Consider the following 25,415-nt stretch of genomic DNA (forward strand, 5'->3'; position numbering starts at 1 on the left):
TAAATACTATAAGCAATCATGCACTTTCACCATCACACATAGAGCTTATGTTTAGGACTATTTTATCTCTGCTGCAACTTTTTTTATATTAACAAAAAAGTATTTAAAAATGTTTCTTTATTTTCTGATAAAAAAAAGTTAGGTAAATATGTTTAACCAGCTGTGGACTGGCATATCGTAATTATACTTCAGTCTTGCAGGCTGGTTGTTCCCACCTGTCATCTCCTGATGGTGTCTTACATTGCACCATTGCTTTAGAATATTTTTTCTTGTTTTTCTCTTCTAAAAACTATGTGTGTCTTATGGTCAGGTGAGTCTTATAGGGCGAAAAATAGGAACGTTTCGACATGCTGAGTGTTGCAGTGTTGCTGCATCTTTCATTGTGAATATTGGCTATGACTTCTTTATCCATTTGCCTGTCACTGGACATTTGAGTGATTTTAATGTCATGGCACTAAGGACTAATAAATATAAAGTGTTTCATATATATCTTTGAACTAATGTTTTTGTGTTTGGAGATAGATGCTGGGTCCTAAGGAAGCTTTCGTCTTACTTTGTTATAATACTGTCATCTATAGAGGCTACCCCAGATGACATTCTAACCTTAGTGAAATGGAGGTCCCTTTCTGCTGCATCCCACCAATACTGCTGACTTCCAGTCTTTGTGATATCATTATTTTCACTGGTATGAGATAGCTCATCATTTTCATTTACTGTTCACATACCTGTTCCCTGGGGTTTTTTTTTTTTGGGGGGGGGTCATACCGGCAATGTTCAGGGGTTACTCCTGGCTCTACGCTCAGAAATCACTTCTGGTAGGTACGGGGGATCATATGGGATGCCGGGATATTAACCACCGTCCTTCTGCATGAAAGGCAAATGCCTTACCTCCATGCTCTCTCTCCGGAACTCCTGTTCCCTGTTAACAGGTGCTGATAAACCCTTTCCCATATGCTAACTGGCCTTCTGTATGTCCTCTTCATCTCTTCCCATTTTTTTGTGGGGTGGGGGGGAACATACCTGGTGTTGTTCATGGATCACTCTTGGATCTGCACCCAGGGATCATTCCTGGTGGCGTTCAAGGACCCATATGGGGTGCTGGGAATTGACTCTGGGCCAGTCACATCTAAGGCAAGAGTCCTTCCTATGGTACTCTTTGAACCCTCATTTTTGATGGGGTGACTGGTTTTTTTTGTTATTCTTGTATTTTGTCAGTGCTTTATGTATCTTGTTTTTTATCTGATGTTTTGAATGACTATTTCCCCCATTCACTTAGAAAGGTTATCTTTTTTTATTTTAGCACAGTTTTCTTTGGCATGTAAAATCTTTTAAATATGATATACTTACATTTGTTTATTTTCATTTTTATCTTTTCCAATGGAGTCAAATCCGTGAAATCACCTCTGAACTCAATATCTCAAAAAGTTCTGCTTGTTTTCATCTGCTGTAGTCACAAGGTCTTTAATTCACTTTGAATTTACTTTTGTATGTAGTGTGAGATATGATTTCTTTGCATATGGCTCTCCAATTCTTCTAGCATACTTCATTGAAGACTTTTCTTGCTCCCTTTCACCTCTTACTCCTCATCCTAGATGAACTGTGTATCTATTGGAGGTTTCATCTCCAAGCTCTCAATTCTGTCCCATTGGTCCCAGAGTCCTTTTTCCTGTTCCACACCTTTTTGATTACTGTGGCATTAAAAAACAACTTAAAGTCAGGAAATGCAATTGATTTTTAGAGGTAAGCCTCATGGCATTCAGCTCCACATCTCTGGCTGGGTATGGTAATGCAGTCTGCATGGCCATCATGAGGAGTCAATAAATTTCACTATAATGGAAGACTTGAAAAATCTGATTAGATCCCAAAATCACATGTGCATCTGAACAGGGTACAGATGGAATCAGAGCAAGTGGCTTTGGTGTTACTCCCCCAAAAAGAATAAAGACGCAGCACCCTGGTTTGTTCCAGTGTCTATAACTCTTCTTTCTGAAGTGAATTTTGCTGATGTGGTTGTCCAAACTCTGTCTCCACCCTTTCCCCCAGAATGTACAATAAAATATGGCACCAGACCCAAGAAGCCCTCAACTCTTTGCTGAACAACGAGTCTGAGATCATAGACCCGCAGAGCAACAAGGTTTATATCTTTCAAATGCTGGCCACATACTACATCAAATACGTGCAGATCTTCCGCAACCTGGAGGATGTGTATGACCAGATAGTGCACCCCCAGAAGCGACTACTGATCCGGAAAATCTTGGACGGAGTGATGGGTCGCATCCTGGAACTGAAGAATGAGATGGTGGAGCTGGAGCTAAGCGAGTTCCATTATTTCGACGACATTCTCCAGGATCTCAAGTTGGCGCCTGTGAGTGCTTGCTCTGTCCTAGCGTCTATTGCTTGTCAGTCAGCACAGAGGGCTGGTCAGCAACATGCTGGATTTTCTAGACATACCTGTGGGGATTTATCGTATGGGCAGTTAAGTTTTTGTTTTAGAGAAGTTAGGCAGATTTGTCGACTTAGGTTCACGTTGGTGGGGAGAGAGGCCACACCCAGCAGTGCTCAGGGATTACTTCTGATTCTGTGCTCAAGTAAGCTCTGTGCTTACTCCTTGTGGGTTCAGGAGACCATATATGGTGCCAAGGTTTGAACCTGGTTCATACTGATCTCTCACTATCTGTTCAAAACCTAAAGTAGTTTATTAAAAGAAACTTCTTTTTTTTTTTTTGTTTTTGTTTTTTGGGCCACACCCAGTAACGCTCAGGGGTTACTCCTGGCTATGTGCTCAGAAGTTGCTCCTGGCTTGGGGGACCATATGGGACACCGGGGGATCGAACCGCGGTCCGTCCAAGCTTAGCGCAGGCAAGGCAGGCACCTTACCTTTAGCGCCACCGCCCGGCCCCCTTTTTTTATTTTTATTGTATTTTTTTTCTTTTTTTTTTTATTGTATTTTTTTTCTTTTTTGGGGGGGGGGAGGGGAAGCAAATTCTTAAACAAATAGCTAATTGATATTTACGCAAATACAATTATTTGTTTAGCCTATTTTCCATTTAGATCTATCTTTTGTGCAAGCAATAAGGATCATAATTTAAACTTTACAAAAACATATCTATAACTACATGCTTGAGAGCAGTTACAAAAACAGGTTCCATGGAAAGGTTAAGGAATCTGGTTAAGCCAGATTCTTTGTGCTGAGCTACATTTATTTGCAGAGTTTTCTGTTGGTTTGGGGCTATGCAAACTTTTGTGGCTTGAATCAGGCAGGCGGTGGAAAATTCATTCAGAGTTCCTTTGATATGTGGGGTGCTCGGTCTCCCACATCTCCCCCTGTTTAGTATACAATATGGAAGGGACAGACTTGCCTCGGTGGACTGGCCACACTGGGTGAAGAGGTGTGGGGCTTCCAGTCACCGCATCTGCTACCCTTGAGTCAGTCGTTTCCAAAGCTTGGCAAGGCGCAAGCGCACAGATTGAGGTCTATGCGCCAGCTCCTCGATAACTTCAAACTTAAGTGGCGGAGAGTTGGCAGGAGGGGAGATGTCAGGTGTCAGCTGGTCTTCTGAGGCACATAGTTGTTGGTACAGAACCTTTGAGTCCTTTCTGGTTGCTTCATCCACTTGATTCTTTACGAAGGTGGTGAGTTTGCGAAAAGCCCAAGGACCAAAGGAAACTAGCAACATAAAGCCAATGAAGGGCCCCAAAAAGGCTGGGAGCACTGTTGTTATCCATGGAGTGGTAGAAAACCAATAAAAGAAACTTCATTAGAGAAGTAAAAGAGGAGAGGAGGAGATCAAGAGAGAGCCTGGGCTTCTCCAGAATGAAAAAAAGCCTATTGCATGAATACATCAATCATGGTCCTTCAACAAGTCTACCTGTTATGAGTAAAAGTGGGGTCCCTTCCTTTGGGTGCAAAAGAATACTCCCCCCCAATTTTTATTGTAACACCATGATTTACCAAGTTGTTTATAATAGTCATTTTAGACATTTTATGTCTAAGTTTAGACATGAAATGTCTAAATCTCAGTCCTACCGCCAGGGTAAATTTCCCTTCACCAGTATCCCAGTCTCCTATCCACCACCCTAGCTTGCCACCATGCAGGCACAAACAAACATACTTTTTATCACTTGCTATAACACAAAGGTAAATGGAATTACCAAAATTTAGCTCAACATGGGTCAATTTGAAATGATTGTTGTATCTCTCCATGGTGTTACTAAACATCAGTGTCTGAGGATTTACTGGACTATGGTGGGTACAGGAGAATCCTTGCACAGCTCAGAATTCCATAGGCCCGAGGGCTGAGCCCACATGTGTATCTATCTGGGCCTATTGGAATGGATCCTCTGATACTCTGTAGTTCAGACCCTCTTAGTTTTCTCACAGCTATTTCCAACAGAAACTGCCTAGGTGAACTATGAGGAAAAGAAGGGGTGCAGGTCCTATGCCCTGATAGGTCCTATACTCCCCAATGTGAGTAGTGGTGACCTGGGGCTCTATGGTCATGTGTCCCAGAGCTTCTGGCACCAAAGGAGGTCCACTTAAACTCCTGCCTTCTCTCTACCCTGCCATGGTTCTCTGACCCTTGGGACTCCTCTGGGTTTTGCTGAGTGCAGCTGTTTGGATGGTACAACCCAACTATCTTGAACATTGCTGAGTGGTTTAGGGGTACACAGCCTGGTGGCACCCCACAGTCCTTCCTGGGGATATACCAGTGCTAGCTGATGAGCCCCCTCCAGGATGCTGTGGCCAGTGATCCAAGAATGGGAGGAGCTGAAGCCTTGGCTAGGCTGTTCCATGCATGCGGGGAAGATGGATTTTGGAGAGAACAAGGTAGTAAGGGAGCAATGTGTCCCCCAGAGGAGCAGAAATTGGCATCGATACAGAGGCAGTCTCATCCCTGAACACAACTATTCCTGACCCATGTGCAGCTCCATTGTGTCTGGCTCCCATAGCCACATTCTTTTAGTAGTTTTTAGAAGACAGACTCTTTGTCCCTGTTACACACAGTCTTTCCCACCAGGACCTTGAAGGCCAAGCAACATGGAGGGGCACTTTCCTGAATTCTTCCCTCAAAGAAATGAGAAGCCCCTGGATATGTAGGGTTCCTGCACCAAGCTCTGATAGCAGGTATAGGGCACAGAGCCTCTGTTTCCTTCTCTATCCCATTCTCAGAATTACGCCTGCCAACTTATAGTTTTAAAGTGCCAGGTGGAGCCAGGGTTTATCACAAGTTAGAAACTTGAACATGCTTATTCACACATAAAGTCATACCATTAGTCAATGTGGCAATTTTCTTCTGAGAGTCCCTCTCCAGGCACACCCACAAGACCCTGGGAAACTCAGTACCACCACCCCCCCCCCCCGCACAAACATTCCACCAGCCCAGGAAAACTTTTATTTTTGAAAGTATTCCTTTCCCAAAGTTGTCTCCCAATAAGTCCTAAGAAGACACTTCTTTATGCTATAAAAATTTGTGAGGAAAAATCAGTACTGAGCCCTAGACTGGAATTGTGCCTTTCTGTAGCCAATTGGTCTACCAGTGGACAGCCCAAAAATTAGCAAAAGTGGATCCGGCATACAATTCCTCTGTGGGTGCCCGTGGATCACCCAGGTTCTTGAATAATGCATGTTCAATTAACTGGGATGGATAAATTTTGTAAATGGTTTTATGATGGGGAATTAAGGTAAAAATAAAAACTAAATTATTGGGGTAAAAGTCCTTACCCTCACCATAGAAATAGTTAATGATGCTGATGATTAAATTCTTAGTCCAATTCAAAGTTCTCTGCAACTCAATATTTTACTACGTTGATGACTTGATATTCTCACATGCATTATCCTTTTAGATAAGCTGAGTGATACCATTACCATCACTTAGTTGAACTGACATGAATGGCTGAGATCTGATTCTAATGATTAATGTATAGGGTGCGTTAGGACTTTTCCTCTTTGACCTCGGGTCTCCTTAGCAATAATGAACCCTCTGCCTTCCCTGGGCCTCGCTATGTCTTTCATGAAGTGAGGTAAGAAGCAGAACTGGGTATCTTACTGCATGTTCTGACTGAATGAAAGTCCTGGGATCATGGCCCAAATGATGTTCTGTTTTTTCTTCTTTAGCAACAGTTAGATATTCCCATCCCCAGGTATTTCATGAAGGAGAAGATCAAAGCCATTAAGGAAAGAGAGAGGATCCTGGCTCAGATCTTGGCTGACTGTGGCTTGTCTGTACCTGACATGGTGAGTCTATTTTTGGGCTATCTATGCATGGCCTTTATCACCTTTCCTAGTATGTGAGACACCATGATAGGCTTTCCACATGAGGGGAGCAGTGAGTTCCATTCCCTGATGCACGTAGATATTCACTATGGGAAAAGTTGGCATTGTGTTGTGACACTTGAAGACTTGGTATTATTTTCTGAGAACACAGCAGCGGAGTCCAAGCTTACTTCTTGACTTCTCTTGGCATCTCTGCCATGTGTGTAATATTCTGTTCAGTACCATGATCATCTCAAGTCTGCCTGTCTGGAGACTACCATCTGCCTCAGGGACAAACTGGCTTCCCAGGAATCCAAAATTGCCCCATTTCCAAGCTTTGGCTTCAGGGTGGGGAATACCAGTCTGCCCACTGTAACAGGCTGAGAAAGTCTTAGTCCTGAGCCATGAAGGCACAGACACAGAAGCTTCTTATTTGTTACTAGCCTGGGTTGTTTGCCCATGAATGATGTCATAACTGTCTACATGGTCCTGGGCAGAGCAAAGCCTCTTCCACCTCCCTGACCGCTGGGCCTCTGGGAAGGACTAGGAGTGGGGCTGGGGTATGGCAGGAATTATACATGGCATGTTGCCACATCTTAAGAGCTCCTTCCTTGGCCCCTTTCCCAGCTTGCTCTTGCCTTCCCTTGGCACTACCACAACCTTCGTGCCTTCAGGCCTCCTGCTCAGGCACCAGAATGTTCTGAGGGGCAGCTCCAGCATCCATCACTTCAGAGTCTGGGGGTATCACCTGGGGGTGCCAGTTTCCTCCCAGAGGTGCCACTAGGATCTGGGGTTTAGAAAGGATGAGTGGGGAAGCAGGTGTGCATGCTCTTGGGTGTGCCCTATTTTGCCTAAACATACCTCTGCATTTGGTGCAAACCTTGGTCCTGGTCTTCTAAGGAACCCACAACAGCCCTTCTTAGCAAAGCAGAATCCACCAAAGGAGCCACGGGGCAGATAGAGATGAGAGAAGCACTGTCAGGGGTTCTGAAACCTTCTGTAGCTTCTCACTAGGTGCCCTGTGGGATTCCTCTTTATCCACTCCTGCTGTGGCAGTGGGATCTGTACATCTCTTCATCTCTGCATCCCACTGTCCATATTGCCTGACCCAACCCTCACAGGGCTGCCAGTCAACTCTCCATGGTATCTTGGTGGCTTCTGTGGGCTCCCCCTAACACTGCTGCTTTCTCTACATACATAATAGACACCGCAAGAATTCTCAGGGAACACTGTATCCCACCAAACCTCAGCATTGACTATGGGGACACCAGACCTGATGTTATGGATGACCCACAGTTCTCTGCAAGCACCAACCCACAGAGCCCAGGTCCTAGCACTGGACCAGCCTAGAAGACTGGAAGTCTTGTCTCCATGCTAGGGGCCCCCCTGCCTGGGGGTCAGTCTGTGTCCACAAGAACTTGGATGAATGGTTGGAGGCCTGGTCAGCCTGTCATGTGATCAGCTCCCGACTTTGTCTCTGGGAATGTGCATTCTCCCACCTCCCTCTGCACCCTACTGCACCCCTTTATACCTCTCCTCAAGGCTACTATGAGACTGTAGAGGACTCCACTTGGTATGGAAGCTTTTTTCTGATTCTATAAAATCATCCCCTCCACTATATCTCCAACCCCATGTGAACAAGTCTGAAGCAGAGTCACATTAAATAATCCAGATCAGGCTGAGGGTGAAACACATGTAATCTGGATATCCTCTACCTCATAAGGAGAGAATTGCCCACCAGAACTGTTGTTTTTATTGCATACAAAGACCATCCCATGTAGGGGGGAGTAGGGACAGAGTAAGGACAGATAGCTCAGACTATACTGAGCCAGTCCTGCCTAGGTTTACATTAAGACAATCTCTGTTTTGGGGTTAAACCAAGTTGCAAACAAACAGATACAAAAGAATCGGGAATAGTCTTTGTTTTGGGTAAAACAAAGTATCATCCAGTGCTTCTCAATTATTTTATGCCATGCCCCCCTAGGAAGAAGAAAACATTTTTGATCCCCCCCACGCGACCATAAATAGTTTATTTAAAAAAAACTTTAACCTGCAAAACAAAAATATATAAAATAATTTGAGCTGATTTTTAAATCAGAGATGATGTCTGGATTAATGGCTACAATGAGCACATTTTGCAATGTATAGCTTTTCTAAGCAGGGTTTGAAGCTGGACACAGCAACTCTCAGATCCAGAGAGAGAGATACAGAGACATAAACACGGGGCTTAGCTTGTCATGACAGTGTTTGCCGAGGTCAAATGCTCCCCCCCCTTTATAGAGCCATGCGTCCCCCCTGGGGGGCACGCCCCACTATTTGAGAAGCATTGGTGTAATCTAACATGATTTCAGCATCCCTTCCTTTCTGCCTGCCTTCATGTCTGGGGCTCCCCCAGGGTCAGGCTGAGGTGGCTGCCTGCCTTCTCTGCAGGACCTGCCCCCAACCCTCATCCCACCCCACACCAGCCTCTTGCCCTTCCCCTTCAGTCCTCAGGAAGTAGCTCCGTCTGGCTTTGCCTTCCTTTGCAAATATACTACCTCTGAGGGCTCCCAAGACAATAGTTTGCCTCTTTGTCTCAATAGTACCCTTGAAAAGAAAATGTTTGGGAAGTTTTCTTTGGGGAAGTGATTTGGTGGGAGGATTGGGCAACACCCAACAATGCTTAAGGTTTACTCCTGGCTCTGCACCCAGGAATTATTCCCAATGGGGCTCAAAGTATACATCTTGTAGAAAGATCAATAACCCTCCCCGCCCCTAATAATTTTAGCTTTTGTTTAATCACTCCTTTGTTCAAGAATGAGCTTTAAAGTTATGTGCAGTTGCAAACATTTTAAGATCTTCTCTTCAAGATGTTTTATTCTGGTTCTACCACTAGGCTAAGGAGAACACACACTGATAGCAATTTCAAGTTTTATTGACTTTGCTTTATTTGCACTCCAGGTATAATTTGCTGCCAACTAAAACTACCATGGTGCATTAAGTGCTTTGTTTGGGGTGGGAGAGGAGGGAAATGGGGAACATTGATGGTGGAAAAGTTACATTGTTGAAGAGTGGTGTACATTCAATGACAGAAACCCAACTATGAACACTTTTGTGATTACAGCGCTTAAATAAAAAAAAATTTAAGTGCTTTGTTTTGTGGATTTGAACAAAGCATATTGAACCCTTAAATATGAGCACAGGGCCCGGAGAGATGGCACAGCGGCGTTTGCCTTGCAAGCAGCCGATCTAGGACCAAAGGTGGTCGGTTAGAATCCCGGTGTCCCATATGGTCTCCCGTGCCTGCCAGGAGCTATTTCTGAGCAGACAGCCAGGAGTAACCCCTGAGCGCCACTTTTGGGTGTGGCCCCCCCAAAAAAAATATGAGCACAGCAGATTATCAAAATGTGCAGGGGCCAGAGAGATAGCATGGAGTAAGGCGTTTGCCTTACATGCAGAAGGATGGTGATTTGAATATCGGCATCCCATATGGTCCCCTGAGGCTGCCAGGAGTGATTTTTGAGCATAGAGCCAGGAGTAACCCCTGAGCGCCACCGGGTGTAACCCAAAAACCAACTATTCTGCCAACTTGTGGCAGAATAGTTAGCATGGAGACTTCACATACTCTTCTCCCCAGCCTAGGTCTTCTTAATAGGTCTATTAGATATAAATGTAGTGTTTCAGGGATGAATTGCTGTGGTAGGAGAGTCTAGATGCAGATGTCCCCTAACTCTGTCCCACAGGCATTCTCCACCAAGGTCATCCCATTAGAGAAGGCCGTGAAGCTGATCCAGATCGCCGAGAGGATGCGGCAAGGTCGCCTGAGAGCCATGTTCATGAAGCAGATATTCCTCCAGGAGTACCGAGCAAAGCAATTAAAATTAATGGGCGAAAAAGCATTGGACCTGGGAGCTGCGGCTCTGCGCATCCAGAAGGTGCTCATGGGGGGGACACTCTGAGTCCGGGGACCAGGTGGTGTGACAGAGCTAGATTGAGGCCTGGGGAGAGCTGTCCAACTCAGAACTCTCAAATGCAGCCATTGATGCAAACAGAACTGGTTTCCAGATAGCACAGTCATCTTTCTCTTGGAAGACCAGTAAATCCACTGGATTATATTGTTTGATCTGAAGCACAAGGCCAGTGTAAATCAAAACCACAAGTGTGTGGGTCTTCCCTTCCAACTAGATTACTCTTGATTTCTTTCCCTTGTCTAATAGGCTGGGAGTTTTAGTACTAGAGTGTGAATAGGCATGCCAGAGGGGCCTCTAGTCTTCTCCTGATCTTAGAGAAAAAAATTCAACCACTGTCCCCTGGGCCTGCTTGAGCTATGTCATAGAGCTTGTCACCAGGCTGAGGGTTGTATCCACTCTACCCAATTTATCTAAAATTTTTATTAGGAAAAGTGTTGAATTTTATCAAGTGCTTTTTTTTTTTTTGGCCTCCTTGAGAAGATGATCTGATCTTTATCTTCTGATAAGGTGGGATATCTTATTCATTGAGTTTTGTCAGACCACTCTTGCCTGCCAAAGATAATTCAACTTTGCTGATGCTGTGCCATTGAACATGCAGATTTGTTGAGACCCTTTGCTTTTGTATTTATTAGGCCTATAGTCTTATTTTCAGACTGAGAGTTTATCTGGCTTTCTAGTAAGGATCATGCAGTTTTCATAAAATAAGTTGGGAAATATTCCATCCTTATTCCCACATTTTTGGAAAGGTTTCAGATACATTGGTGTTAATTCTCTTTTACATGTTTGGTAGAAATCCCCCAAAAGAGACATCTGGTCTGCAAATTCCTTTGTTGGGAGAGTTGGATGCTTATTTCTCACCAATTTTCTTTGTTTCTTCAGGATTTGTCTTGGGGAGAGTGCATGTTCCACAGAACCGATTCTTTAGGTTAGCTGATTTGTTGGTGTGTTGTTGTGCTTAGTAGCTCTGATGAGCTTCAGTGTTTCTCCAGTGTTAGTTTTAATCTCTCCCCTTTCACTTAGAATTTGATTGAATTCCCTACCTCACCCCCAGTCTGGTTTGTCATTGTTTATCTTTACAAAGCAACTCTTCAATTTTTCCCCTATTTCCCTACTCTATTTTATTTATTTCAGCTCTCATCTTTTTTATTTCCTGCATACTTCTAGATCTTCTTTTTTATTTCCTTGTGGGGGTAAGTTTGGTTGTTTGAGAGTTGTTTTAACAAACATAGTTAGTTAATGAGTTTATTTGTTACTGTAAACATCCCTCTAAGAACTATTCTTACTGCATTCCCTATGTTTTGATGTGTGTTTTCATTTTTGTTTACTTCAGCTACTTCTGATTGCCTTTTTGAGTTATTCTGTATCCCATTGCTGGCCAAGAGATGTTGTTAAATTTTCATGTATTTGTGAATTTCTAGTGTTTGTGTTGTTGTGATTAAGAAATATACTTGATATGATTTCACTCTCCTTGTGGTTCAGTCTATGACCTATGCTGGAGAATGTTGTAAGTGTACTTGAGAAGACGATAGTAATTCTAGTACTAGCAGATGAAAGGTTTGTGTTTATGTCAGACCCATTTGGTCTAAAGTTGCTTCAAGGTTTCTGTTTACTTTCTATGTGAATGATTTATCCCATGGTAAAGTGGAGTATTGGAGACTGTATTCCTCTCTCTTTCTCCTTCTGATTCTGTTAATACTTATTTTAAATATTTTGGTGATTCAATGTTAGCCACACAACAATTTACAACTGTTATATCTTCTTATGGGTTGACCCCTTTATTACTATATTTTGACCTTCCTTGTCTCATGAGGCCAATTTTTCCTGGAATGCTATTTTACCTGCTATGAAAAGCACCATTTCTATACTCTTATAGTTATCATTTGCAGGAATATCTTTTCCTATTCGTTTCCTTTCAAGCTATATGTATTCTTTTTTTTTCTATGCCAAAGTTTTAATTTCACGGTTTTAATATCATAAAATACATTGTACAAGTATACTTTTTACTACACAAACATGGAATAATACATTGATATTTCTACCAGAATGTGTGTCACCCAATATTAGCCATTATACCAAATATATTCCACAGGGATTTTTTTACTATTCCTATGAGGTTTTTATCATGAATAAGAAAAGCTCACAATTCATATATTTATCTTACTGTTCCTGTTTAGCTGCTTTGGAGAACTGTGAAGAAATATAAAACTACTTTAGCTATGAGTAATCTTGATATTTCATGTTGGCTGAGATCTTCCTTATGTTGGCATTGCAAAGACACCATGCATTTATATGGAGTAAGAAAAAAAGTCTCAAAGTCCCATTACTGCTTTCAGAAGGCAAATTACCATTTCCTGAAAACTTACAGAATAGTGTAATAAATAGTTATTGGCTAAACAGTTTTTCATGAAACTATTTACATAAAACATAATGACAAAAGAGGACTAGAAAGTTCCAAATCATGTAGTCAAGAAAAAAGTTTGCAAGGATCCAAACTGATTTCCCTACCTCTAAACTGATTTAAACACATCAGAAAACATCAGCCAATACAAAAGCACACTGTGCTAAGTGTCCAAATTCAACTTCCATAGCCTATGCCTCACAGTTTTTGGCCATTTCGGCTAAGATATTTTTATGACAAACAACAAAAAAAAGAAAAGCAGCAGCATTTACTTTGCTGAAAATGTGAAAAATAATAATACTGCTAATTCTTAAAAATATGTGAAATTAATTTTGTTTTTATAAATAAATAAATTTTTTTTAATTTTCATTATTTTTGCTGTTAAAAATCATTCAGACTTATGTCAACCTTCAAGGATATAGTTTGGGGTATTTAAAATAACATATTTGGAAAATTGAGCAACATTTTAATTACCACCATTATACTTTGTTCTTGGTATGATCATCTTTGTTTCTTCGTTTCACATCCCAATTATAAACCCTGGCCATATTGACTTCTGTGGTAGTAAACTGGTCTCGAAGAAAGTCAAAGTCTTCCTCAAGAGAATCGAGATTCTTTGTGGCAGTTGATAAATTCTTTTCCAACAGTGCCTGAGCTTCATCAATATCATATTCAAGCATCACATTAGCCCCCAACCAGAGACACACTTTATCAGTAGGAGAAACTGAAGCTTTGCAGTACAGGTTGTCTGCAAGTAAGAATCTGGTCTCCATTGAATTGGGGGACTCTTTTTTTCTTCTGCATGTATTTTAGAATTTCTGAAGTCTGCTTAATTTCAGGAATCTGACTTTTAAGCCTCCTTTTCTTTCGAGTTCCATAAACTTATACTTCTGGTATTGTTCGTCGAGTTTTTTTAGTACTACATCTGCAGTTTCATTTCTAGGTTGCTTCAGGAAGTTATCTACTTCCTCCACAAGCAGGGCCTCCGGAATCCCCAGGTGCAGCCGCCGCCCTTCCGGCAGCCACTCCGACACAGGCACCACCATCTATCTCGCCGCCATGTTCAACCTATATGTATTCTTCAAGTTTAAGAATATCACACGGGGAGCCAGAGAAATAGTGAAGCGGTAGGGCGTTTGCCTTAGACACTGAAGGACAGTGGTTTGAATCCCGGCATCCCATATGGTCCCCTGAGCCTGCCAGGAGCGATTTCTGAGCCTAGAGCCAGGAGTAACCCCTGAGCGCTGCTGGGTGTGACCCCTTCCCAAAACAAAGAATATCACATGGGCAGTTTAATACTGTATTATGCTTGTTTTATTCCTTCATTGACTGTATTTTGAATGAATAGTTTAAATTTAAAGTAATGATTCATAGGTAAAGAATTGCTACAACCAATTAATATACTGTTTTCTGACTTTCTAATTCGAAGATTACTTTCTCCATCTCATTGTCTTCCATTGTGTTTTATTTTTATAGTGGTATACTTATATTCTTCCCTCTTTTGCGTATCTGCCAGAGGTTCTTATCTTTGTGGTAACAAACTATCTTAAAGATGCAGCTTTCGATTAAGCTGATAACTACTTATTCTTTACTCATCTACAAAACTCTCCACTTTTTTCCTGTTCATATTTTATGCAACTGTTTTCAAACTCTATGTTCTTTTATATTGCATACCCATTAAAAATCCCTGTAGACGGGGCCGGAGAGATAGCATGGAGGTAAGGCGATTGATTGCCTTTCATGCAGGAGGTCATCGGTTCGAATCCCAGTGTCCCATATGGTCCCCCGTGCCTGCCAGGAGCAATTTCTGAGCCTGGAGCCAGGAATAACCCCTGAGCACTGCCGGGTGTGACCCAAAAACCACAAAAAAAAATCACTGTAGATTATATATACTTATATATATTTGACTTTTAGGTCACACCCAGTGGTGTTCAGGGGCTACTCTGGGTCCTGTTCTTCATTCTTGCCAGTACTCAGAGGACTATGCTGTTCTGGGGATCAAACCCTGAACTCCCACATTCAAAGCATGCACTTAGTCTATTGAGCTATTTCCCTGGCCTATATATTTCATTTTAAAAGTGAATTATATGTCACCATTATGATATTAGAGTATTAACATGCAAATATGTATTTGCATTTATGCATTTGCAAATAAATATTGACCTTTACAAATAAGTTTTACTCTTATATTTTCATCTTGCCTCTTTTTCTTTTTCTTTTTTCTGGTTTTGAGCTATATGTGACAGTGCTCAGGGGTTATTCCTGGCTTTGTACTCAAGAATCATTTTTGGAGGGCTCAGGGTACATATAGGATGCCTGGGTCTTCTGCCTGTAAGGCAAGCATACTACCTGCTGTACCATTGCTCCTGCCCCTATCTTTCACTTCAGCTTGAAGAATTCCTTTTAGCATTTCTTGGAAGATAGCTCTAAAAGGGAGGAAATGGCTTCCTCTCTCTTATGGAGGTGAGCTTTTGCTTAGAAATAACCTCTAACTCCCATGCTCATCTGAAGGACAGTTTTTTCAGCTATACTACTCCTTGTGGGCAGCTTGTTTTTAATTAATGGATTTGAAGACATAACCCTATTCCCACTGAGAATTTATCTATTCACTGACAGCTGAGAGCCAGTATAGCAGGTAGTATACTTGCCTTGCATGCAGCAGCTGGGTTCATTGCTTATGGTGAGCCATTGTTGTTGTGCAGCTTTCAAAATTTTCTTTCTTTATTGGTCTTTAACATACTAGTGATGGCATACCTCAGGAAATATACTTTGAGATGATTCTCCTAGGGGTCCAATTAGTTATATACACCTGGATATCTCTCTAGATGATTTGGGGTATTATTTTAGCTTTGTACCTGCCCCCATTCTCCTTTAGGGCCTCCCACGATGTGGTCCACAATTTACACAGGCTTTCTCAATGGTCTTTCTTCACATATTCTCCCTGTTTATTCCTTTATTTGACTGATTTCAAATGACCCATCTTTAGGTTCATAGAGTATTTTGCACAGTAGATGTTATTGTTGATGCTCTCTGTCAAATCTATGAGTTCTTTTCTCTTTCATTTTACCTTGCATTCTGTTCACTCCTTTAAAGTTCCCTTTTATCTTTCTATTAACATCTTACTCTGTTGTTGTGCTGTTTCCCCATTTCATTTGCTTGTCTCCCTCTTATTTTATATGGTATTAAGTTTTTTCAACCTATATCTTTGCATGCTCCATCAGACAACTTAAAGCTCTTCACTTCCCTGTTATGAGTTACTGAAATCTTATTTAAGAAGAGATTTGCTGGTGTCCCATTTCCCCTGATTCCTTACAGCCCATATCACAGGGCACTGATGTCTTCCCTTGAAGGAGCTAATGTCTCTCAGTCCTTGAGCTGTTCTGGCAGTTAGCGCCCCTTGAACCTGCAGTTGCCTTCAAGCACATCCATGTTACAGTTCATAGGCTCTTTGGGGTCTCATGTAGGACTTGTAGTTGGTGACATTGCCATAGGTTCTTGGGTTGCTATGAGTCCTGTCTACTTCTTGGGTGGTTTTTGGAATATTTTGTCCTAAAGATTGCCTCTGGGATAAGTCCTATATGAGAGTTCCAAATTTGGGTCCTTGGACAGTGAAATTGTGCCATCCCTGTGATTCATTTTTCCCTAAAAAGTTTTGCTTGTGTTCACAAAAGAAACAAAATACAACCCTCCCCCCCACACACAATGGAACACCTTGACCACAGAGTCAGCTTAATATTCCAAGTATGACATCCAGTGAGAGTCTATAGACAGTTTTAGGTTAAGGCATAGGAATAGAGGAACCAGAAAAAGAAATGAATAAAATAAGATAAGAGAAACCATGTTTTTTTTTCTTTAGATTTGGCGAGGCTTCAATCAAAGCAGGAAAACTGTGCAAGAGCGGGACAGTGAGATGGTTTTCCTGGGCATGGTGAGTCGGCATGGAGGGGATCCAATGTGCTCCTGTTTTCTCTGGAAGACTCTGGAATTCTGTAGGGGAGTTTTTGAGAGCAAAAATGGAAAAGAGAGGAAGGGTTGGTAGCCTGGTGTCTGGAATGGCTTGTTCCGAACAGTGGTTTCAGGGATGACCTCCAGAGCAGGGCTGGTCTCTCCTGTGGGATGATAGCTCCCCATGCAAGAATGACCTCTGCATGACTCATGCCAGGGGTCCTGGGTAACATCAGGAGCATTGTTTGGGACACATATAGAGAATGGCTTTTGGGGAACATAGCTGAGAGGGGATCCAGAAATGCTGGAACCACCCTATTAATTAACCATCGCCAGTGATCGTGTCCTCATATGCTGAGCTCTTTTTATTTGTTTGGTTTTGATTTGAATGTCACACCAGTGATGCTCAGGCCTTACTCCTGGCTCTTCACTCAGAAGTCAGTACTCAAGGGTTATTCTTGACTCTGAGCTCAGAAATCACTCCTCTTGGGTCTCAGGGGACCATGTGGGATACTGGGGATTGAACCAGAGTCAGCTGTGTGCAAAGCAAACATCCTTCCCACTGTACTATCACTTGGTCCCACACTCAAACCACATCATGTTCATGTGACTTCTCCAGTGGGTTAGAATGGATGCTGAGAGCCTTCAGCTCTGATCAGCCTTCCCAAGCTGTGGGTGGAGATGCAGGCCAGCCCCAGCTCTCTGCAGGTCTATTCTGGCTGTTGTGTGGGATGTGGCTTCTGCAGTGTGTGCTGATGCCCTGGGTAGCTGAAGACTGTGCAGCTTCTGGCCCAGTGGGATGGATATATCAAATGGTTGCTTGGCCCCCTCAGAGCAGGGCAGGGGGAGAAGATTGTCCCACACAGTGGACATAGCAGAACTTCCTGGCATTTTTGCCTTCTTGTGGTTGCTGCTAATAGACAGGTCCAAGCCCCCCAACTGCTGTCCCCAAGTCAAGCAGAGGTCACGGGAGGCCAAAGCGAGCATGAGTGAGGTGCTATTGAGGTGCTCTGGCCCTCAAACATATTTTTAAGTTCTCCTCAAAGAAGTGACACCCCCTCTGTAGTGTAGGCACCACAGCATCAGGACCTATGGGTCCCCGGTTATGGCTAGAGATCAGGGTGATCATCACAGCATGGAAACCCTAGGCATGTTTTGACCCGTTAGTCAATGTCCTGCATGTCTTTGTTAAGAAAGGCTACAGGAGAATGTGAGTGGGATTTCTGGAGGCAGAGGCATCCCTACCCATTGGCTTTGTAATCTGGATGGCCAGGCCCAGACCCTGAACCCTGAGCCTGGCACAATGTGGAAGCGATTTGTCAGTCTCACTGTGTATTACAAACTCCGATGATAGGCCTCAGCACAAAACTTTCTTCTGCTGCTCTTTGACTCTTTCTACAATGAATAAGAATTCTATGTCAGAAAACTCCAACCAAAATACAAATTCTAAATTTAAGTTAAATGGCAGGAGGAAAATAAACCATAATTTAGGCCATTTGTAGTTCTTTACATCAAAAGTTAAATTAATCTGAATATCATTGGATGATTAATAATAATGTTATTATTGGGCTATTGAATAAAATTATTCAGAGTACATTTCCTTTACTACTCAAAGATATGTTATCATGTGTATCTCAATAGGACAAAAAGAATCAGAACTTATTTGTAACAGTAAATCTGCTTAGAGAATAGCATGTGAAAAAAATGAATATGTACATTGAGAAGGTCATGTGCCCAATTCCCTAGATTGTCTTAGGGGTCAATCTAGGGTCCCTTAAGTTTGATGGCAGATATCCTGAACTCAGAGCTAGAAGTCCTGAGCAAGGTCAGTTGTGCCCCCAAAAGAATATGCTTATTTGCCAATTTAGGATTCGTGATTTTTATTATTTTCTTTGTATGTTTTATTTTCTGGTATATTTTGGTCCATTTCATGTAAAAAGAAGTCAGAGTTACTGTTGCTGTTAGCTGGTTTCACTTGGCCTTGTCCCCGCTCTTGGAGGTGGGCTTTGTTTTCCCAATAAAGTCTACCTGGGTATGCCAAAGGGAAAGCTAGCAGTTCTGTATGGTGGAGCTACTGGCTTATGGTGTGGGTTCTTGACTACATTCCCAATTGTGTGGATTATTTCCTGCATCAAAATTAGTACTGGATTTGCATCTCTCATCCTATCTGAGTTGGAGGCATGGGAATCTCACTCCCTCGCTGGGGTTTGTAGAATACACAACCTATTTTTCCACAGGTTACCTTTGTGTGATTGCTCCCAGGAGTAGGGTAGTGGGCCAGTAGAAGCCCAAACACAACCAGAACCAAAATAAAAAAAAATTTATCTTTTCATTCGAGCAGGGTGTGTACCTGGGCCATATTCAGCAGTGCTCAGAGCTTACTCATAGTCCCATGCTCAAGGATCCCTACTGGTAAAGCTCAGGAAATGGATCTTCTGTGGTACTCAGAGGATTTTCTATGGTTCCCAGGGATGGAACAAGGGTCGGCTACATGCAAGGCAAACCTTAATCTCTATACTTTGTCTCCAGCCCCAAAACTTAACATTGAAGCCCCATTTTCTTAGGTCTTCATGAACAAAAATTCAAATGCTGCTTTTCTGAGATTTTGGAATATGAAGTAAATTCTGTCAATAATATTATGACATATGGAAAAATCTATAATGTCATTCTCTGAAATTCAGGGAAGTAGCATATAATTTCCATCTATGTTCAAACAGCACGTTCTATATGATGGATGACATGAGGAATGCCTGTCATCCTAATAAGGCATGCAGTGTCCTTGGCCCTTGTAGTCTTCTGTTTCACATATGGCCCCTGTTCATTGTCTGTGTCAGCACGGAGCTGAAAGCCAGAATAATTTTGCTTGATAAAGGAATTTGGATCCACGTTGCAGAGCTTTGAAGAGCATTGTTTCCTAACAAAGGAGCATGATATCATGCACATGTGTTTGCAGTGTCTCCGCTGTGACATGCAAACTTCATTGCCTTAAAATTGGAAGTAATTCATAGCAGAGTCACTTTGGAACTTAGGAAATACCCTCGTTTTTCTATGAGGCTAACATCACTCTGGTGCGGAAAAAAATATTACCTAAACAGAAAATTATAGATTAATGTTCCTTATGAAAGTAGATGCAAAAGTCCTCAGCAAAACATTAGCAAACCATATCCCACAATTTGTTGACAGAATCAAACATCATGACTAGGTGGGATTTGTTCCAACTTCTATACATCAATCTGTGTGATCTATTTGCATTGGCAAAAAGAAAAATATGATTATCTATAGATGGCTAAAAATGTTTTGACAAGATTCAACATTCATGTATGATTTTCTAAATACTCAACAAAATTGGCATAAAAGGAACATCTTCAACGTAAGAAAGATCATTTACAACAAGCCCATGCTAGCAGTTCAGAGGTGGAAGACTAAAAAGGCTTTTTCTCTAATGTGAGGTCCAAGACAGAGATGTTCACTCTCACTCCTAAATTCAGCATATTCTTGAAGGTCCTCCCCAGAAAAGTCTGGCAAGATTATGAAATAAAAGGGATCCAAATTGGAAAGGAAGTCAAATTTTCATAATTTGCAGATGACATGATAAGATACATGGAAAACCCTAAAGAGTTCACAAAATTAATTGTAAAAGAATTAGGATAGTAGCATCCACTTACAAAATCAATATATTAAAATGTTTGAATTTTTATGTGCAGACAAGGAACTAGAAGAGAGAGTATCAAGGAAGTAGAAGATTTATACAACAAAAACTACCAGACACTTAAAAGAAAGAGAAAACACCAAGGAAAGACCATCCATGTACATGAGTTGAAAGAAGTAGCATTATTTGGAATGGTCATCTTGGCCAAGGTCATAATAATATATAGGTGCATATTTAGTGCAATATATATTAAACTTCCTGTGCATTCTCGAAAGAAATAGATTATTAAAGATTATACTTTTGGCTCTGTACTCAGGAATTACTCCTGTCTGAGCTTATGGAATGCTATGGGGTGCCAGGATTTAAATTCAGGTCAGCTATTTACAAGGCAAACACTATACTCTTTGTACTATCACTCTAGCTCCAAATATCTGTATTCAGACGCTCTGTAACTGAAGAAAATATCAAGAGGGGAAGTAAAGAGGTAAAGAAGGGTGGGAAAGTTGGACTGTTCTAGGATCACTTAAATGGACACATGGTATGGTAGCATACATTTGAAGAGGTGTGACCTTGAACCCTTAAACCACATAAAGTATTGTAAACTAATGCCACTTTAAAGTAAAGGAAACCATGTACCTTAATTTTACCACTTACATTCTTGATTTTCCCTTTGTTCCTGGAACTTCACGCATAAGTCAGCAACTATTTTTGGATCCAATTCCCACCCCAACCCTGAAGGAACTCAAACTCAGCTTTCATTTTTTGTTCACACATGCTATTAGAAACAAATGTGTGCACAGTGTATGCCAGTTGTTATGATTTTTAACATTTGAACAACTGACATAGGAATGTTATATGACCGTGAAAAAGCAAGTCTTTTTAGAGGCTATAGTAAGAACGGACCAAGAGGATAGTGTGCTAAGTGAAATGATCTGGTTACAGCAAGAAAGATGCTATATACTACCATTGAATATTCTAGACCCATGATATTGGTGGTAGGTACCAGGACTGGGGAGCGAGGGGGCACTGATGTTTTTCATTATAGAATGTTGGTAGAGACCTTTGGATTGGTCCTCGTATTGCCTTCTAATTAGATGTCTCTCAATTGGTTCTTTGGTTTTCTTGTTAAAAGGATGTTTCCCCATTGCCTCCTCATCTGGCCTTTTCCCCTCCCCTGGGGGATGGGCTTTGTTTATCCCAATGAAATCTACTTAGGCAACCTGGAGAAGCCAGCTGAGAGACATTTAATTAGAAGGCAACATGAGTACCAACCCAAAGGCCTCTACCAACATTAGAGTTTCAGATTTTCACAATGAAAAGGCTTAACTGCTGTGTTATACATCAACGTGAATCTTCTTTATACTCTTTAGCTGTGTGTATGTGCAAGGCAGATGTCCACATGCTGTCCTGTATCCCCAGTCCCATGCATCAGGATTTTTATGTGCCATTAAAGGAAAGTGGTCACAGAGATTGGCACATACCAGAAATAATAAGAACAACCAGTGCTGGTGCAGATACAGAGAGAAAGAGACTTGCATTCACTGTTGCTGGAATGTAGACTGGTTCAGCTTTTCTGGAATACAATATGAACATTTATTTAAAAAACTTCTATTAATTGAGCATCCATTTAATTCAGAAACTTGAAATATATCCCCAAGGACCCAAAAACAAAATGAAGAAAATATATTTGCACCCCTATATTCCTTAGCCTATATTCCAATAGCCAAAATCTGGGAATAATACAAGTGCCCAAGGATAAATGACTGGATAAAAAACTATTTTTATACACAATAGAATATTATTTAACCATAAGAAAAGATGAAGTGCAATTTGCTGCTCCATGGAGGGACCTGGAGAGTATCAAACTAAGAGATGTTAGTCAGAGGGAGAGACCAACACGATATGAACTCTATCATATAGGACACAAAGAAACATAGTGATGGCATAACAAATACTCAAAAACAATAGAAACCTAGAATCTGAGAATTTGGTAGGAAACATGTCACTTGAGAGATCTGGAGGGATAGGATAGGAAGGAGGCAATGATAGTGGTGAAAGAAAACATTCAACTGGGAGGAGGAGGTGCTGAAAAGTGTGAAAGTGTCATGTATGAAACCTTATTAGCAACAGTGCTATAAACCTTAGTGCAAAGACAAAACAAAATAAAAGTGATCTCTATAGAAGCAGACTGATGGATGGGAGGCAAACGAAGGTGGGAGGGCTTTGGTGGACGGAAGTAGTCAATGATGAAGGGAACATCATGGAAACATTGTATGCCTGAAACCCAATCATGAATAACATCTTAATTTTATGGTGACTAAATATAAATTGTTTTAGATTTTTATTTAAAAAAGCAAGGTGATCAAAGAAACACAAATATATCCTTGATATAGCATGCATTTGTTCCTAATTTTAGAGACACAAATCAGTGACAGTGAAATATCTTAGAACTAGTGGGGTAGGGTAATTAATGCCAGTCTTCTTAGCAAAAGAAGAAATAAGAAATACAGGGGGCCTGCTCGGGGTGCTAGAGGTAAGGTGTCTGCCTTGCCAGCGCTAGCCTAGGACGGACTGAGGTTCAATCCCCCGGCGTCCCATATGGTCCCCCAAGCCAGGAGCGACTTCTGAGCACATAGCCAGGAGTAACCCCTGAGTGTCAGCGGGTGACCCAAAAACAAACAAAAAAAAAAGAAAGAAAGAAAGAAATACAGGAGCCAGAGACAAAGCTCCATCAGAATTAGCCCCCAAACATCACCAAATATGGCTCAAAATCTAAAATAAAACCCCTCAGTTTTCCAAGTTATGATGAGTTGCTCGGATCTAAGAAGTCAAATTGATTTAGTCTTCCTGGAAGACTGATTGGGAAATACAACAAGGTCGAACAACTTCTATGTCTTTTGTGATCAAATTCTATCTTAAAGACACCACCGGAAATGGAAATATATGTAGACTTTCCTACAGGACTTTCCTTAAACAGATAAAATTGGAAAGAAGCAATTGTTGAGGTCTAGTGGAGGGCTCTGCTTCAATAATATATGATGGGAATTCTGTCCATGGCTTCCAAGGAAAACTGAGCCTGACTTAATTCTGATATCGTGAGAGTTCTCAAGGTGAAAATTCAGAATGTAGAATTACATATAATGTGATTTCAACTAAATATAAATACATTCATGTAATACATAGGAGGAAAAGCCTAATCAAGTTTAAATAGTATTCATTTTGGAGCCTGGAGAGATAATACAGCGGAAGGGCTCTTGTCTTGCACATGGCCAGTCTGGGTTTGATCCTTGGCACCACATAAGGTACCCCATAAGGTACCCCATAATGTACTCTTGGTTACCCACCAAGACTGATTCTTAACACAGAGCCAGGAGTAAGCTTTGAGCACTACCAGGTATGGCCACAAAACAAAACAAAACAAAAATCCTAAGCAATACTTGATTTTCAGTATGGTGACTTGGTAAGATTCCTTTTTTTTTTTTTTGGTCTATATTTGTTTTCCAAAATGATTCATTATTTCTTTGTTAATTAGAAGGACAGATAAAAAAAAGTAAAAGCAAGGGCTGGATGCAATGAATTTTCTTCTAAAATCTCCCAGTATTTGGTGTCTTTGGGTAGAGAAGTAAAGGGTCATTCTCCTCAGTCTCTTGAGAGATGTAGATAGGGACTATAATGATAAAATACTGTTGGTCTTCACTTCTCTGCATTAGAAACTAAAAGAGCCATCAGAAGATTCAATCTAAGAGAATCTAATTTTAATATGAAATTATGCATTTAAGATGGTTTTGGGCTCCACAATTTCCACTGAATTTAATTCTGCCCTAATTTCTCACTATCCATTATGTGTAACATGCTGGAAACAAAATGAGTGGCCAGATACTCTCTCCATCCTCAAATTTTCATGCCTCATGCTGGGACCACATAAAGATCCAATTACATGTTTTTTTTACCATTTTTTTTCAGTCTTACTTTGCCATTTATATCAGCTCAGCTCAAATAAACTAAGTTTGTAGTATCTTTCAGTGATAGAATTTGGGTAATATCGTGAGAGTAACTTCTCTGTTTTGCATTAAATGTGATTTTTCTTTACATTTGATTTTTCCCCCAAGTCTGTCTTCTCTTGTTATTACATGTTCTGTAGAAATTGTATACCATTGAGCAGTATATGGATTCAATTTTTACAAGAATGATATCTTCTGTTCTCTGGCTGATAACCATAAAAATCCATTAGCTCAAATCCGAGAAATGTTTTCAATTGAATATATTTTCCACTCTATCATTCATTAAGATATTCTCTACTCCTTTTAAAATTTCATTTGCCCATTATTTCATTTTGTGATGTCATACCATAGCATAAGCCCCTGACTTATCTGATCGAGCTGTATTTATATCTGTATGAAAGGCTGAGTGTGTTTCTGCAGGGAGACTAGTAACAGGAACCAGAATTGGAGCGAGGGACGCCGTGATGCCTTCAATTCCTGGCCAAATGTTTCCTTTACCATTGTTGCAGACATTTTTTTTATATTGCCATTTTAAATATTTATATTCTGAAATCTACAAAGGAAAATAAATAGCCCCCTAAAAACTCATGTGCAGTTATTTTAATTGGCAGAGCCAATGGAGTGGCTCTAGTAGACGGGAACTTAATGAATGCAATACATTTCATTCTGAGCGTCCTTTTGAAATAATTTGTCCTGCAGTCACGGCCATCATATATTTTATGTTACCCCGAAGCTATCAATGTGTGCATCATAATAAAGAACACAGGGGAACACTTTATGAACGAGGGAGAACCATCCCTTTGTAATGCATCAGTGAAATCCTCAGAAGCACCAGGAAGTCTCCATCACTTCCAGAATCTTAACAGGGACAAGCCGTAGTCTCCATTAAAAAAAAAAAGAAGAAGAAGAAAAAGAGGAATTCATTATAACCCCGTGACTTACCAGGTTGTTCATAATACAGGCATTAAATTAATTTCATTTTAGGCATTATATGTTCTAATACCAATCCCACCAGTGTCCCAGTGTCCCATCCACCACCGTAACCTTCCTCTATGCAGGCACAAACAAATTCACTTCATGTTGTTTGTTACAACACAAAGGCAAATGGAATGATCAAAACTTATATCAGCAAGGGTCAATTTGAAATGGTTGTTATCTCTCTTTGGTGTTACTAAAGTCTGTGTTGAAGGATTTATTGGGCTACAATTCCTGCTAGCTG

The 25,415-nt window shown here is 41.1% G+C and overlaps 1 protein-coding gene and 1 pseudogene across 1 annotated transcript in view; one reads left to right on the forward strand and one right to left on the reverse strand.

Annotated features, from left to right (window-relative positions):
- Window positions 1–2,038: 2,038 nt before the first annotated feature.
- IQCA1 (IQ motif containing with AAA domain 1) overlaps window positions 2,039–25,415 on the forward strand; it is a gene marked incomplete at its 5' end in the record, with an annotated part of 105,394 nt that continues 82,017 nt past the window's right edge. The window contains 4 exons of the mRNA XM_049773654.1: window positions 2,039–2,365; window positions 6,116–6,235; window positions 9,976–10,167; window positions 16,458–16,529. Coding sequence (XP_049629611.1) covers window positions 2,039–2,365; window positions 6,116–6,235; window positions 9,976–10,167; window positions 16,458–16,529 — 711 coding nt within the window. The remainder of the gene's footprint in view (window positions 2,366–6,115; window positions 6,236–9,975; window positions 10,168–16,457; window positions 16,530–25,415) is intronic.
- On the reverse strand, window positions 13,006–13,647 carry LOC126009356 (prefoldin subunit 3-like; annotated as a pseudogene).

This window comes from Suncus etruscus, chromosome 5 (genome assembly GCF_024139225.1).
Source record: "Suncus etruscus isolate mSunEtr1 chromosome 5, mSunEtr1.pri.cur, whole genome shotgun sequence".
In the NCBI taxonomy this organism is placed as follows: Eukaryota; Metazoa; Chordata; class Mammalia; order Eulipotyphla; family Soricidae; genus Suncus; species Suncus etruscus.